The sequence below is a fragment of the Taeniopygia guttata genome, chromosome 1, assembly GCF_048771995.1.
Source record: "Taeniopygia guttata chromosome 1, bTaeGut7.mat, whole genome shotgun sequence".
NCBI lineage: Eukaryota > Metazoa > Chordata > Aves > Passeriformes > Estrildidae > Taeniopygia > Taeniopygia guttata.
In genome coordinates this window covers 78,578,592-78,595,268 of record NC_133024.1, presented here as the reverse complement: position 1 = coordinate 78,595,268, position 16,677 = coordinate 78,578,592, and the positions used below count along the sequence as shown (strand labels likewise).

Sequence of the window (16,677 nt, the reverse complement as noted above, 5' to 3'; positions counted from 1 at the left end):
GAAATGCAGTAGAAATACCAAATGAGAACCCAAATTAAAAAAAAGCAAGAAGGACTAAAATGTAATAAAGAACACAAGTAAGATGGGTAGAATTCTTTGCTTTCCCTCTTTTACAGCCAGGAGGTGGAAATAAAGTTTACATTCAGAGAAGCTCAGAGAAGTCTGAGCTTCACATCACCCCACACAAATTAATCCAATGTGAGTGCTGCAACCAGTAGACACCTCTGAACATCACCTTTGCAAACAAATACTGTCTTTGGACACAGCCAAATTCCAAACAGAGTTTGTAACATGTAACTCCAAATCTAGAAACATGTCTTTTACATTCAGAATATGGACAATTACTGCCCATCAGATTATAGAGGGACTTAATGTACTGAATGTTTTTCCTTGAGATTTTTTCAGGGTTTACATCATCTCTCTTCAATAAAAAATATTACTTTGGGCATAATACTTTCAAGACAGGCTTTGGGAAGAAGAAAAGCAAAAAATCGAACCTATTTTACTTCTCCCAACACCTAGAAAGAACCCAAGAAATTTTCATAATTTCATTTAAATTTGAAGTTAAGGAAGCAACTGATTGCAGATGGTTTAAACAGCTCTACCAACTCAATTAGAATGCAAATAAATGGACAACATGTTTTGGCTCAATATTAAAATCTGAAGCCTGGAAACTTCTATCAAGTGAAATCTAGGTCTTTCTGAGTAAGTGTGCTAAAATTAGTGTTTTGTTTGAAATCACTTCTATTTAAATTCTGGACAGAAGATGCACGACAAAATGCAGTACAAATAAGGATTATTTATTATATTTTAAATATAATTCATTAGAATATTTACAAAGCTCAAGTCACAAAAATCAGTCTTTTAAAGTAATTATTTTATTTAAGACATTTTCTTTCTTATTCCTCTCTTGCTTCGTGATTTCTTTTTTCTGCCTTCAAACACAGGTTTGGCAGTCACCATAACTACATTTCCCAGGTCTTCATCCTCATCACTTGAGCTACTGCACCCTTTTTTCTCTTTATGGTCTGCTGTCTCTGTTGCAGACGTGTTTTTCCTCCTTTTGCTCTTGCCTAAATCTCTACCTTTGGATTCCTCCACTGAGGAGTCACTAGAAGTTTCTGAAAGATTCAAATTTCCAACAAAGCCACCTCCATATAAAAATTCTTTTCTGGAATTGGAATGTTTTCTTCTCTTTCCACTCTGTTTTGTTGCTGCAGCTTGATTTGTGTCACCTGTGGTACCTTCTCCTTTCCTTTTAATGGGCTGTTTAAGTTTCATCTCTGTGACAGCTGAGGCCTCCTGAATTTCATTGTCTGCTTCCTTTTCCTTTCTCTTCAGACAAGTCACAGCTCTGAGCAGTCTCTGGCTTTTAATAGCTTGTTTCTCATGCTGTTCTAGTCTGAAGAATGAATCAATTCGAAGCTGAGTCTAGCAAAAATAAAAGAGAAACACCGTTGAATGTTTTTGTGGGAATTCAGTTTTTAGCTATATTATAAAGCACCTGAAACTAAGGCAGGACAAAGAAGTAATGAAATTAATACATATGCACACAGATGTGAACAATAAAATGTATCATTATAGTAATGCCCATACTTTATAATAAATTAGGCAACAAGAACCTTTACAGAAATTCATAATTAGCAAACTCACAGTGAGATTTCATAAATATTGCACTGCTGGTGATTAGACATATGTTGCTATTGTCAACCCTAATATAGAGAATCTTTGTAGTGCTCTTAAGTATGTCCTTACAAACACATCCTTAGCTTCCAGCTGTGAAAGCAGAATGTTTACCAAGTAAATGCTGTAAGTGCACTTTGCATTTGTGCCTCCAAGTGCAAGAACATGCAGGCATTTGACTCCAGTTCATTGCACCTCATACTGCTACAGTATAAAGACTGAAAGTAGAACTAAGAGTCCTCACACAGCGTGGATTTGTGCTCTTCAACCACAGCTAGGCTTTTTGTATAGGTCAAGCCAGTCCTCTACTTTTTCCCTAACATTGTCTGAGACAGACTCTTCCAAAGGATATTTCAGTCAATCTGAACGAGTATGTATATAACTACGGAGCTTTCACTCCCCTCAGTGATACAGAGAACCTAGAACACTGATTTAGACAATGCATCTATCTTGTGTACGGCAAAAGGAAAAATGAATCTCACACTGGGGATCAATTTTCCAACCTACTTTGACAGCTACCAAGTGGGCATCACCATTCACTTTCAAGCATTAACAGAGCTGACAGAACATTTTCTTGGAAATGAGAGTAGTATTATTAATAGGCTCAACAGTTCAGTCTGCAATCATGGTCAAAGAATGGGTATAGTATCAAATGGGCAGTATCACTCCCCAAAATCTCAGGGGCACTTTTATATATACTTTATAAAGTGTTTATGGAACACTGTCTTCTAGAAGTACTGAAGTTGCTTGAGGTACCTGTAGCTTGACCATGTCCAGAAAAAACAGCAGCCTGGACTTAAGATAGGTGCTTGATAGGTAAGGAAACTTGAAACCAATGTCAGAAATTATGCAGAATCCCTCAAAGCACACTCAAATCATACATAAATGAAGTCTAGAGAAGCAAGCTTAGTGACTTAAAAAAAGAATACATAAAATGATTAAAACCCAAAGCCCAGCTTCTGAGAAAGATATTTTACTTCAAAGCCTTGCTGTTCTTTTTAAAATGCTTCTCTCACAATTTTCCAGTTACCCTTAAACTATAGCTAGATTTTCACCTGCTGCAAGTTCAGTTGTTTCATCACAGGCAAAAGGATTCCATCTATCTTCGTCCTAGTCCAGCCAAAGTGATCCTTGCAGAATGTGCAGAAAGTTAAGGAACTTCACAAAATGGCTGCTACTGGTATTTTGTAAACACATAAAATGAAACTTCCTGAAGTAAACAATGTCTGAAGAAAAATTGCTCCACTTCAAAGCTTTTTCTACTACAAAATCAGACAAAAGACTCTTGGTTAAAACAACATATCACAATCACACTGCTGCATCTCCATTAATTGCAGAATTTTTCTCTAAGATCAGCATTTCCAAAAGCATGTCTCAGTGAAGACAAAACTCATTTTGGTTAAATGGTATTGCCATAACACAAAATGCCTGTAAATAAACCTTATTTTTACACTTGTACCTACTGAAGTTTCATTTACTGTTTAAAACACTATTAGCTCTGCATTTATTGCCACGTACTTTTCAATAGTTTGCTGCAGCTCAGACTGCAACTGAAGCAAAAAGTAGACATTATTGGAAGAAATGCAGGGAATAATTACGGATAAAGTGCATGTTGAGACACCATTTCTGTCTAGACTTCAAGATTTATTTGTGGAAAAGGCAAACATACAGAGGGAGTGCACAAGCAATCCCACCTCAAGAGCAGAAACAGGCACAGTACAGTTACAGAAATATAGTATCTCAGCAAATTAGTCAGTTCAGCTATAAGATTCTCTTTGCATGCAAAGTGAGACAGTCCACTCTCTCAGGAGGGCAGAGCAGCCCTGACTGCCACACATACATGGCTGCATTCCTTTCTATTCCAGAGCTGGTATCATTTTAGGGGAGCACATGCAGATAGGGCTTGGGGCCCTTCACAACAGAGAGATGCTAAAAGCTTGACACTCCATTACTGACTCATGAACTTTGAGTACTTTCACCTAACATCAAAAGGATATTCTCTGATCTGCTCTACATCAGGCTTTCCCCAGGTAAACGAACCCCTTGACTCATCCACCACAGGTTTCAGGTATGCTTCTGCCACTGCTGGATTTGGGAAACCTGAATAAAGCTGTAGCTCCCGCAGTTTCTTCTTGACTTTGGTGTCATGTGGATTAGGCATCACTTTCTTATTCTTCTGAGCCTCATTCCACCACTCACTGAAAAACAGAGAAAATTATTAATTTGCCTCATAAAATAAAATTTGAAATATCAAGAGCCACCATGCTAATTTCAATAGTCTTAGTCTCCTTACTGCAATTACTACAAGAGATGATGTAGAAAATGTCCAAATGAAAGAAAGCCAAAGGGACAAAAAAATCTTAAAAGCAGAAAAGACAAAACATACACATTAAATGTAGCTACTATAAGCCAAAGTGGCAAATACCACCTGGATTCCCCATAAGCTGCTAAACAGAAGGCCCCAATGTTAGCCTCACTTGCAGAGGATGTTCCACACACAATGATTATTGCCAGAGGTTTTTTAATATGCAAGGAAAAGAAAGGAAAAAAAAAAAAGGACTTCTAACCATCCTTGCTATTGCCAGTACAGCTGCCTTAGCCCTCTTCAAATCTTGTTCTTGCCCACACCCTACCTGCCTGACTCCTTCCAGGTCATCCATTCCTCAATCCCCTTTCTCTATGAGAAAATTACAGCAACCTCTCACCAACCCAGGGAGAATGAATCTCTGCTCCACTATGGATCCAGCTCTCCAATAAACTCTGAGGCAGATGCACAATTCTACAGCTGTTCTGCTGTCTTTATTTGTCTCACTGTGATTGCTATATCAACTTGTCACCTTATCTAACTCTCATTCCAAATAGTGATATAATGGAGTCATGTTTTACAGCCTACTTAGTCCCATTAATGATGGTCCCATTAATCAGTGATGGCATTACATTTTGCTGCATGCTTAAGCATCTGAAAAGCATATTTACTAATAATTATAATATGGAAATACAAAAAAGCAAATTATAATGAAGCATACGCAAATTTTAAGAGAGGTTCCAAGCCATGCCCAGGAAATTCATTTAAAATCTCCATTGCTGTTACAAAGCCAACATTTGGGATGCCCTCAGTGTAGTCACTTCCAAGCAAGTATGCCAAATTAATTAGCTTGCTTCTATCCAACCCTGAAAAAGAAAGTGTATAGATTCAGCATTTATTATCTTACAAAATAAAAAATATTATCAGAAAGGCAAAGGAACACAAAGGCATTAACTCCATAAAATTATATTTAATTCAACATCAGAATTTCCTATGTTTTATTCTGGAGCAGTATCAATATACTCCTGCTAGCTCCAGCACTAATAATGTGCTACTTTGGCAAATATATCCTGCGAAAATTAAAATGTTACAATGGACATCAGGAGGAATTTCTTTCATCGAAATTATTGTAAACATTTGAATGGACTGTGCAGTGAGGTGGTGGAGTCACCATCCCTGAAGTCTTCAAGAAATAACTGGATGTAGTACTCAGTGCCATGGTCTAGTTGACAAGGTGGTGATCAGATAAACACTGGACTTGATGATCTCAGAGTTCCTTTTTTTTCTCAGAGCTATTTTTCCAACCTAAGTAATTCTTTGATTTTGTAATTTCAAAATTTGGGGCTGTTACAAGATTTTTTTTTTTACATTTATTACATGCAGTTACTATTCTGATTTCATCTAATGCTGACCTGAATTGAGTAATGCCAGAATCAAACAACAACATTCTGTTTGAATTCTAATCCATAATACCAATGCCTCTGCTTCCTAGAAGTGTTCCTCAAGTGGGAGCCTTTTGCTCTGTGCTGGTACAGTTACCAAGTAGACCAGAAGAGCCTGTGAAACAGCCAGAAAGAAGGCTATAAGGTCTGAGGAAACCAAACTGATTTTTATTGACCAGCTTCAAGAGTTTGGATTTGAAATTTTTTTTTTAATTCCATGCAGAAAAGAAGTGACGTGAGTCTAAACTCACAAAGCAAGACCATTATCATGCTAGTCACTATATTCATCAGCTGTTCAGACAGAAGAATTTCTGCAATGCGTGGGAAAGGAGAAGCACAAGACTGCAAAGGAATATGACATAAAGACTGATGATGACTATTTTTTCCCAATTAATAAACAAATATTTGGCTTATCACATTAAAACCAGTTAAAAATCACAGACATGCTTTTACAGCAATCCTTTCCAATTAAGCTATGGAAAGATATTTAAGTAGGGAAAAATTATTTCATTCAATTTGCTGGAAGAAACCAAAGCTACATTTTTCACCACATAAAAAGATTATGAAGTTTTACATACCACTATTTCAAAGTCTGTAGCCTCTCAAATTGAAAATGTCAAAACTGATTTTAAAAGAGTTCTGCTCAAGACATAACAACAAGTTTAAATTGGCTCATATTTTGCCTAATACCTTATGTGAACACTGAAGCTTAGTCGTTCAACAAAATTGACAACAATTTAATTAGACTAGCTCAAAAGCAATCAGATAGAAGAAAAAAATCTTTCAGTGTCAACTATATGATAAATGTTTTACACATATTCCAGATCCACTTTTAATATATTACATCTGAGTATGTCCAAAACTAACTTCTATTTCCAGAAGACTAAAAATCTGATGACATAAGAATATCATTTTCCCACCACATCAGAAAAGCCACGCTAAAATTTACCCAGAAACGGGTATAATAGTTCATATATCCAACCCTGATGATCATTACACTAAATCAGTATATCAAATGCAGGTAGTCTGCAAATTCAGGGGGGTAATCTGGCAGTAAAACAGTAGCCTAACTGAATGTCTTTAGAGACTCTCCAAAGAACAGACATTGAATAAGAGACACAAAATTCTGTAGAAAATACAAAGAGACAGTTGACAGGGTGAGAAAGACTTGTGTTTAACAAATCAATACCTGAGGCTTACCTAGCTCGTTCTGAAAGTCAACATACTGATAATATTCTATGTATTTGTTCTGACTGAAGAAATTTTTATAAACATGTCGTCCACCAAACAACCAAACATCACTGTCATCGGTGATTGTCCCAGAGGTCTGATCAGTAAGGTCCAATATGGCACACTGTGCCTCAGCCTCTGTCGGAGCTTCGATATATGGAATGCCAAACAGACGGAGGAGCTCCTGGAGGATGGAAGGAAAATTCATCTAAAGAGTTCGTTTCTAATACACTTCTGCTTGACTCAGAAGTGCTAGATTCACACTTGGGAGTTATTTAATATCTGACAACAAACCTTAAACTCTGGTAAAAAGTGCCAAGCTCAGTTAAGTCAAGGGGGAGTCCCCACTCAACTCCTCTCAAGCAGACAGTGCCATATAAGTCAAGCACTACTTGAGCACACTTTTACCACACAGTTTGAGAACTTGCCATCTTAAATACACAAGCATACTTAAGGATTGTTTTGCACAGCAAGGAGAAAACTCCATGCATTACAATTATGTGGGCTCAGTGAAACAAAGATGCAGGTAAAATATAAAAGGTAAAAATAAAACATATCTAAAAATAAATTTGGTCACCGCTTCCTCTAAGAAAGGAGTATGCAAGCATATGAAAAACATTCATATCAAGCAAGAAACAACAGTGGGAAGACTAATTGTTCCCTGGATATTGTTTTGATATGCCTCTATTTTGATGCATTTTTGCTTTTATGGCATATATTACACAACCTCAGTTAAATATCCCACACGCACTAGGTTTAGAGGCTTGTGCTAATTACATGGGCCTGGATTATGTTCTTCACCAGATGGCTTTTGAGGCTTGATAGAATCAGTCTCAAGACTAAATCTTTACTGTAATTAAGAATAAAAGCACAGATCAAAAGTTGTGCCTATGTAATCATAGGCACAACTATAATGGTGTGCCTATGATTACATGGCACATAATACTACAAAAGCAATCTACTGGCCTTTAAAAAAAATCAACCGAAGAAACAAGTACATGCAAATATTTAACCAAGCCTAAGTATAATTTTAAAACTGCCTAAACTGTCCCATTAAGAAAAAAAAAAACCCCACTTTTACATATTTCTCAGAATTAATTTGTTAGAATAAGTTTATTACATCACAGACACTATCACTAGTCTACTGTGTTACTGTTACTGGGTTTGTTAACCCAAACACATTGTATTAAACCTTGAAACACTGACACAGAAGTAACAGGCTCATTCAATCATTACTGGTGAGATTCCTTCAAATTGCTTACTCAGGGCATAAACTACACAGACTTCTTGTAATTTTTTAACCTTTTAATCCCTAGGGGAAATCACAGTTTACCTGACACACAGACTGCATCAATTCTTTGCTGCTGTACATAGCTTCCTAATATTTTTTGTTTATTTTGCATCTTTCACAAAAACAAGCCAAGATCAAACTGGCCCAACCTTTAAAAGTTGGTGCTTAAAAGATATACTGATTTATCCATAACTTCATTATTATTTTATAATGTTATTACACTTACTTAAAATAGTTGGAATTCAAGATTATCTCAACACTTCCAATATTTTAAAACAAGCAAACTGAAGAAAACAAGCTCCTAAGAGGGGAAAAAGGTGACCTACAACTAAAAAAAATTACTAACAACTTTTGAGTAAATGACTGGGATAGAGGAAGGAAACAAATCAAAATTACTCAACAAATACTACCTGGCTTTCCAAGAACATCTGTCCTGTTACAGAAGCAGCAACACGCTCCTGCTGCTGTTTTTGAGACTGAAGTGTATTCTGTTCAGCAGAAAGGTCCTTTTCTAATTCTTCTAGTTCCTCCTGAAAATATAAATCAAAGTTTTTTATTATTTCAACAATTCAGGTACAGTTAGGAAAGCAAAGCACAAAGTCTCCAACTACAATTATTCTAGTAGCACATGTTCCATTAATTCACACTAGGAAGCTGTTACAGCTTCTCTAATGCAGCAAGCTGTAAGACCAGAGATGGTCGAGTCATGAACTTACCTTAAAGTTTTCCTCTGATTTTAGGGAGCTTATAATTAACCACCTTTAAAGAAAAATCAGTTCCCATACAATTAGACAGCTATGTGAGAAAGCAATGAAACAGTAAGAAGCTGATCAAGAGTTTTCCTCAACTATTTGGAGACAAATCACTTCATTACAAGCTCAAAACAAGAAACAATGAGTTACCAAACTGATGTCTTGCCACTCATCCACTGCAGCTTTACCATCAGCATCTCTTTCAACATTCTGAGTGTTTCCCAACTGCACCTCATCAGATTCTTTCAGCAAGTCCAGTGTGAAAACATCAGGTCTGTCTGTCTCCACTTCTGCACGTGTCGATTCATCACTCATTTCTTCATCATATTTAGTAGGAAACTCAGCATCATTACTGACCTCAGCATCCACTTCAATGAAACTTCCTATCAAAGGAAAACAGAGACTTGTACACATTTTTAACTTGTGGAGTGTTTTTTTTATTTTTCCTATATGCAGCAGATATATATAAGGATTGTGAAATTACATAAACCAAGTGGCTGACTGGTTAATAACACCAGTTAAATTCAATGTACACAACATGCTTTCCTGATTTGCCATATTCTATACTCAGGCTTCAATGATAAAGTGTGACACCAGATGGAAAAAACACAGCTCAAATTTTCTTCCTGCCTCCTATATATGTGGGAGTGGATGCATTTTTAAGGATTGCTGACTAAGAAAAAGGTTACCTTCAGCTGACTACAAATACAATACTGTTCTATTTTCTTATCCTTTTACACAATCAAAAAGCACATACCATCAGAATCACTGTCTTCGGACTGTGACACCCTTTCTCTTTCCACCTCAGTATCTCCTGCTTCTTGAAAAAATCTAGTATCCTCAGATAGATTCTCCTTTGTTTGTGAAATTACTTCCTGTGTGTTTTCAGAAATTTTCAAGTTTTCCTCATTTTTAGAAAGGTCTGTTGTCTCAGTGTGAATCAAAGCATCTATACTAGTTTGCACAGGGGAACAGCTTGGCTTCTGCAAACACAAATTCATATTCTTATCTCCCAGAGACTTTAAGTCCATTTTAGAACAATTTTTTTCTTTGTCAAAGTCTTCTTTATTTTTTCTAGCATTGTTAATATAAGAATAATTTTCAGCTCTGGATATACTGGTATAATTTGATGAAATATGATTTTTGGAATCATTTCTTTCCTCGTCTACATCTTCTTTTATAGTATTGTCAATATAAGTTTCAGCTATGGATATACTGGTGTCCTTGGGTGCAATATGATTTTCTGAATAATTTTCTTCTTTGTCTATATCTTCTTTCCCTTTTCTAGTATTTTCAATAGCAGAATAATTTTCATCTCTGAATATACCAGTGTCTTTGGGTGTAGTATCACTTTTTTCCAACTCCTGAGTCTTCTGTTTAAATTTAGTATCTTGCATAGTCACTTGGATTGATGAATGAATTGTAGCTTCCTTAACTTCAGGAATCTGCTCTTCCTTATCTGAGCTAGTAAGCAGAAAATCCTTCCCTTCTGGTCTTTCTAACAGCACTCCATCAGTTGTAGCAGTAGCAACTTCCTCCCCTTTATCATCTTCACTCAGAGCTTGCTGAATTGCCCGCAGTGTTCTCGGAGACACACTGCCTTCCTCTGACACAAATTGATCCATGTTCAATTGTCCTGCATCCAGTTCTTCTTCTGAGCTGCTTTCCATCATGGCTGCCTGGATAGCAAGCAAAGTCCGAGGAGAGGGCGGTGCTGCCACTACATTGTCATCTTCCTGCTTTGCCTTAGCAGGAGATTCATTGATTTTATTTAATTTAGTCAATTCATGCATTTTTGATGAGGGTCCTGCAGTAGTTTCCAACTCTCTACTCATAGCCTCTTTTGCTTGAATACCTGAAAGTAAGTTTTGTGTGGAAAAATACTGCTTTATAAAAACATTCCATTTTACATAATGAACATCATTATATAAAGATTATTAAACCATTTTTCTGCAGGTTTACAGATCACAGTTAATGAAGTATAACAGTAAAGCACATTTCATATAAAGTACTGGCTATGTGCACCAATATACAACATTCAGGTTTGTCTTTAAACTGCCGGGTTTAAGTGTGCACACTCCAAACAACAGGTTTTACAAAATTAAGACCCAACATACCCTTTATCAGAATATAGTGAGAAGTCTCTTCAGAGACCACCCTCCTTGATTCCACTTCTTTCACAAAACCACCTTCATTTTCATATTGTGTTTGGATTTCACCCGAATGCTGTTGACTCATTTCTTTTTGTACATTTTCTATGCACCGATTGAGGTTGCTTTTTTTAAGCAAACCCCTAAGCTGGTATTGGGAAAAGTCATTGGAGTCCTCAAAAAAACAAAACAAAAAACAAAACAAACAAATCAATTGAAATAAAACACCCCTTTTAAGCAACTTAATTTCCCACATTCTGGAAGAGTGTGGGAATTCTTTCAGGTGTTCCTTTAAGCAGCTAACATTTGTCTCTCACTGGTTGCTGCACTCGCAAGCAACAGAAATACTATCCTGGCAACATACAATGATTCTGAAAGGTATCAGTAGTTCTCAGTGCCAGAGAACATCTTAATTTTGGCTATCGGAGCTCATCCCATTCTTAAAAAGAAAAGCAATTAAAAGTGAATCCACATGTGGATCATTTTAAAATTATGGTTCTTAGGTTACACTTGGACATAAACAGTAATTTAATCTGATGTATATTGTACTTTCAAAACCTCAGTGTAGAAGTGGCACTATAGGATTCCCCATTCATATCTGAACACCTTCAACACATCTGCCTAAGTTACAAAAGTCTTTTCCCAGCTGCCAGCTCCTCTAACAACCTCAGGGTTTGGAATCCAAGCTGTGTTCATCCTGCCAGGATCATCCACACAAGTAGCACGTTATGCAGTCTTTGACATAATGCTGATGAGACATGAAACACAGCACAATTTTTAACATTTTTGCCAAAATGAATTAGCTCTGCTAATTTTGGTGGAAATCAAGAGATAAGGCTGTGAAGAGTCATTATCTCATAGGATTTTTTTCCCCTCGGTAACATCTCTTATTAAACAGTCCAGGGTGTAAAGTTTTCCAGATGTAGTACTCTTTATTCATTTGCATTAATGGCAATAGCTCCATTCCAATGCCTTGAAAGCTATTTTAAATATTACCTCTGGCATTGCTTCAAATAATGTTCTTCTTCGCTTTGTAAGTTCTTTAATATCAGTCAAGATCTCATGTTTTATTTCTGGAGGCAGCTTGTGGAAATCTTCTGATTCAATATCTACAGAATAAGGATTTTCACATAATTGTTCCTATAACAATGGAAAACAAGAATACATATTTTATATTAGAGCAGAACAAAAATAATTAAATATTTAGAACATTGTTCCAAGCAAGACAAAAAAAAACCCAACCCCTCAAGAACTTTGTTACTACTTCCCACATAATGAAAACAAGAAAAAGAAAGTAACCGCTATGTAATAAAATAATGCTAAGTACCTCATTATTGATGTACACTATACAGAAAAACTTGGTTTTGTTCTTTTTACAAAAAGATATTTAGTATAAAACACAGAACCAGGTCATATAGCCTCAACTACTCAGATTTTGTCCTTCTAAAGAGGTTCTCTTCCTGAATGAGAACTGCTTCAAAGATAAACAATCTTCCCAAGAGTGTTTCTTTTTTTTTTTGCTATTGACGTAAGCAGAGATAATTTTAATATTTATTAGTCTTCTTCTTAGGTTATGCATTTCTCTTTTCCTCTTCCAATCAGATCAGCAGATCAGAAGCAAATACACAATTTATCTGTGAAAACACAAGGACTTAAGTGCTTCAACTTCAGTTCACATTTGGAGAAGCACAGGAATTTTGTTAAATATGCTTTTATTTATGTACATACACATGCACAAATGCATGCATTTCTCCTACATTGTTACAAAAAGCAATGTCTTCTCCATATGTTCAAAGGAAGTAGTAAAACGAAAAAGAAAGGCTACCACAAGGCTTTTCTGTTCTGCTGTATTCTAGGGGAGAAATCATATTAATATTTCCTCACTAACAGGAATTCTTGGAGTACTGAAAATTAACTTGTTTTCTTATAAGTAATGCTATAATAAGACTTGTGTCTCCAAATAATTGGATTTTCTAAGCTTTTTGTTTGTCTTTTAAGCACAGCAAATGAATGAGACGATTGACCACAGTAACAAGGCAACTAGGTTGCACTTACTTGCAACATCTGTTTTTGGCTCATTCTCATTTGCCATTCTTTTTCTTCCTCCTCCTCTGAGCTAAAAATCACAAAGAGAAAACAAATGTGCAGATATTTACCGAGGAAAACAGAGTTTCTATTTTAAGCAAAAATACATTAGTCATGCCTTCACTGGTCAAGCATAAAAATTTGCAGCATCAAACACATACACATATATATATTTAGATACATATATATATATGTACATATATATATAAATATGCACACAAGTTGTAAAGATCTGAACAGAAAGTAAGAAGGCAAACTCATGTCAGTTAAAACCAGATGGAGACAACTGCTGCTGTTTAGATCATGACACAGTTCTTACTTGGTCAGCATTTGAGGTATATAAAAGTACAGATGTGCACAGAATAACCTGCAGGGCAGCATCACATTCTCACTTAGTGTTATTTAAGAAGATGACACAGGTGTGACAAGTACAGACAAAGCCTGCCTCTGCTGAACATGCCAACACAAAACAGAATCAACCTGCCACACCCAAGCTTGATCAGTCCCATTTAGTTGTATGGACATGGCCATAGAGACTGAGGTAGAACTTTCATCCTTATACAGGAATCCAGTGTAGAAAATGAATTTGTGGGCTGAAAACTTCTGTTACTTTCCCATAAATAACTAGGAGGCTTCTATACCCAAAAAGAAACTGAAATAAAATATAAATTAAAGAACTATACTTTATATATATTACAGTGTCTCATAGGTTTATACTTCCACCCAAGTTTATTAAAAACCGTTTAAGCTATTTTTCTTAATTCTACCTACCTATTCTTCTCTTCATCCTCTAAAGCAGGCAATACATACATATCATCAATTCCTTCTCTTCGAACTTGTGTAATACTGGGCAAAGCTTCATTGCTTAGGGAAAAAAAAAAAAAACACCAGCAATTAACAGCTTCAGAAAGACTTACTGTTACTTATAAACAACTGAAAAATTATTTTTATTCTTGCCTTTTGCCTGTAATAGCAGTTTTGATAACATGTCTCTTCAAAAGTGTTTTCAAGAGTTTCTCTGCAGTTTTCCTGGAATTATTGATTGCAATTTCCTTTCTTTGTCTTCGCTTTGCCTATGAAAATAAGATTAACACCAACAAGATTTTGCTGGATGCTGAAGATGCACATCCAGTGAATCCCTATTAAAATTCTATGTGCTGAGCCTATGAGCTACTCCTAACTCATTCTACACCAAGAGGGACAGAGCCTTCAGAGCCTCTAAATCTATGTCCATTTCCTCTGTGGGACTCAGAAGCAGCTTTCAGCTTCTGGGTATAAATGCCTGCAAAGCTGCATTCAGGTCCATTCTGGAATACAAGCCAGGCTTCTCTGCATCCACTTCTCTGCAACCTGGCTCCAGTGCAAATCAAACCTGCCTAGATTAAAGAGCTGCTGCATGCTCCAGGAGCTAACTCAGGCTGGGACTGCAAAGGACACCTGCAGAGCAGTGGACTTCAATCCTCCATCCCTACAGCTCAGAAACGTAAGCAGAACAACAGAAAGGAAATTGAAAATGGCTGCTTATCATCAGCAGACATACAGCCTCTTTTACATTGCAGTAACTCGCAAAGGTACTTACCAAGGTTTGTCTCTTCAGAAGAGGTGCCTCTCCATCAAAAACAAAGACTGGTCGAATCCGGAAAAACAGTAACTTGCAGAGTCGATGAAACAGAGTGAGGAGGTGAGCATTCCGTACAGAAATACCACCACGATCTCTGGCTCCCTTTATTGCTTGGTTCAACCAAATACTGATATCTTAAAGAACCATTGAGAGGAAAAAGTGTGCTCTTTTACACATATACCATATTAGGAGTCCCTATAAAGTGCACAGATTTGACTGAGTGGCTGTTGCCCATGGCTCCAAGTTTGTCTCACCAAAACCGAGAATATCCAAATAGCTATGAGCTTGGAAGAAGAATAAATCATTGTCCCTATTGCACAAAAAATAAAGTGGAAGCAAAAGTACAGCAAATACCTCCCCAGTTATTGTTACAGGTAAATGACGGGTAACTTCCTTCCACATCTTCCTAGCATTTAATCAAGTATACAGGACAGGAAAGCTGATGCACAAGCATAAAACTTCTCCATCTTGTAGCCCTATGGAGAGCAGCACATTTATTTATAAAGTGTAAAATTCTATAGTCCAACACTTGTATAAGGAACCTGTTAAAAAGAGTCTATTTTTTAAGCAATGAAAATAAAAGAGCTTAGTATTTTACAATTGTAAAGCAAACCTTCTACTTACCAAAATGCAATTTAAATGCAATTTAAATGCAATAATAATAACAATAACATCTCTTGTAAATAAGGGAAATAGTTAAAACAATCACCCTTGCAATTTCGATTACCCAGCTTTACTTTTAAAGGATACCAACAGCAAGAATTTTCCCTTCCAGCGTTTCTGGGTTTATGGGTCTCCCGGTGCATTCAAGCAGCTTCCAAAGTCCTTGAACTCCCATTGTCCTTCCTTAGCTGCTTTGAGAGACAATCTATAAGGCAGAGAAGAAGGAATAACCCAAAGATTATGCGGCCCGTAACTGCTTTATTAATTCAAACGGAAATAACGAAGCAGCCGCTCGGGCCGGGTCAGCGGGCCGGGACAGCGGGCCGGGACAGCGGCGGGCAGGGGTGGCGATGCCGGACCTGCGGCGGGGAGCGGATCCCGGCGCAGGGACAGCGGGCAGGGACGCGGCAGGGACAGCGGCGGGCAGGGGTGGCGATGCCGGACCTGCGGCGGGGAGCGGATCCCGGCGCAGGGACGCGGCAGAGACAAGGCCCGGCCGCCCGCGGCCTCCCGGCGCTCGGAGCGCAGCCCCGCCCGGCGCGGCCCCGAGGGCCGCCGGGAATCGCCGTGCGCGGGGTGGGGCCGGCGCAGGGCCCGGCCCGGGAGCCACCGCCCACAGCCCGCCCCTCACACCGGGGCAGGCGGCTCCCATCGCCTCTTCAGCTCCGGCAGCTGAGGCAGCTAGGCTCCGCGGCTGCCTGGAAGAGAGCCTAGTACCTAACAGCAGAGAAAGACAGAATCAGTTATGTTGGGAAAGTTCTCCGAGGCCATCGAGTCAAACCCGTGACCGAACGTCCCTTTGTCGACTGGACCGTGATCTAAGTGCCACGTCCAGTCTAAACACTCCGGAGCGATAACTGCATCAGCTCACTGGGCAGTCCCAGCATCTATCTGATCACCCTTTCTGTGAAGAAATTCCCTTATGTCCCGCCTAAATCTCACCTGGTGCAGCTTGAGGCCATTTCCTCTCATCCTGTCACTTGTTACCTGGGAGAAGAGGCCGCCCCCAACCTGGTTACACACCCTCCTTTCAGGTGGTTCAGAGCGATGTCACTCCTGAGCCTCCTCTGCTCCAGGCTAAATAACCCCAGCTCTCTCAGCTGCTCCTCGCAGGACTCGTGCTCCAGAGCCTTTACCAGCTCTATTCCCCTTCTCTGGTTGGAGAATGAAAAGTCTCCTGTCCTAGAACAAAATCCCACAATGCAGACCAAAAGTAGTCCTATTTTTCCCACTCCCAAACATGATTTCCCCTGCAGCCTGTGCTCTCCCTGTTCTGCCTCAACCACAGTCCCAGTGCCCCCCACTGCAGGCATCCCACCATCCGGAAATCCCTAGGGAAAGCTCCCTGCAGCACAACCCCAAGGACATGAACTTGGCTCCTGCTAATAATAGAAGAATCCCTATACTACATACTCTGTGGATAAAGTGTGACAGTCTCCAACCCAAGAACAAAAT

The 16,677-nt window shown here is 38.2% G+C and overlaps 1 protein-coding gene across 3 annotated transcripts; it reads right to left on the bottom strand.

Moving 5' to 3' along the window:
- Positions 1-782: 782 nt before the first annotated feature.
- On the bottom strand, positions 783-15,805 carry ERCC5 (ERCC excision repair 5, endonuclease). Of its 3 annotated transcripts, none has more exons than XM_030271683.4 (16): positions 15,667-15,805; positions 15,310-15,427; positions 14,518-14,693; positions 13,896-14,011; positions 13,710-13,802; positions 12,909-12,969; positions 11,850-11,993; positions 10,821-11,028; positions 9,461-10,558; positions 8,854-9,086; positions 8,362-8,481; positions 6,631-6,844; positions 4,710-4,854; positions 3,681-3,881; positions 2,739-2,823; positions 785-1,431 (listed from the first exon to the last, which is right to left on the bottom strand). In XM_030271683.4, exons 2-16 carry the CDS (start codon positions 15,395-15,397, stop codon positions 883-885), a joined length of 3,531 nt encoding a protein of 1,176 aa, XP_030127543.4. In that variant the 5' UTR covers positions 15,398-15,427; positions 15,667-15,805; the 3' UTR covers positions 785-882.
- Between the last annotated feature and the right edge of the window lie 872 nt (positions 15,806-16,677).

Excerpts from the sequence above, each read along its gene's own strand:
- ERCC5 (XM_030271683.4), bottom strand. The coding sequence starts at position 15,397 with ATGGGAGTTCAAGGACTTTGGAAGCTGCTTGAATGCACCGGGAGACCC. Across the intron at positions 12,970-13,709 it reads GAGGATGAAGAGAAGAATAG|CTCAGAGGAGGAGGAAGAAA; the intron begins GTAGGTAGAATT and ends TGTGATTTTTAG. Across the intron at positions 1,432-2,738 it reads AACAACTGAACTTGCAGCAG|ACTCAGCTTCGAATTGATTC; the intron begins GTGAAAATCTAG and ends TATTTTTGCTAG.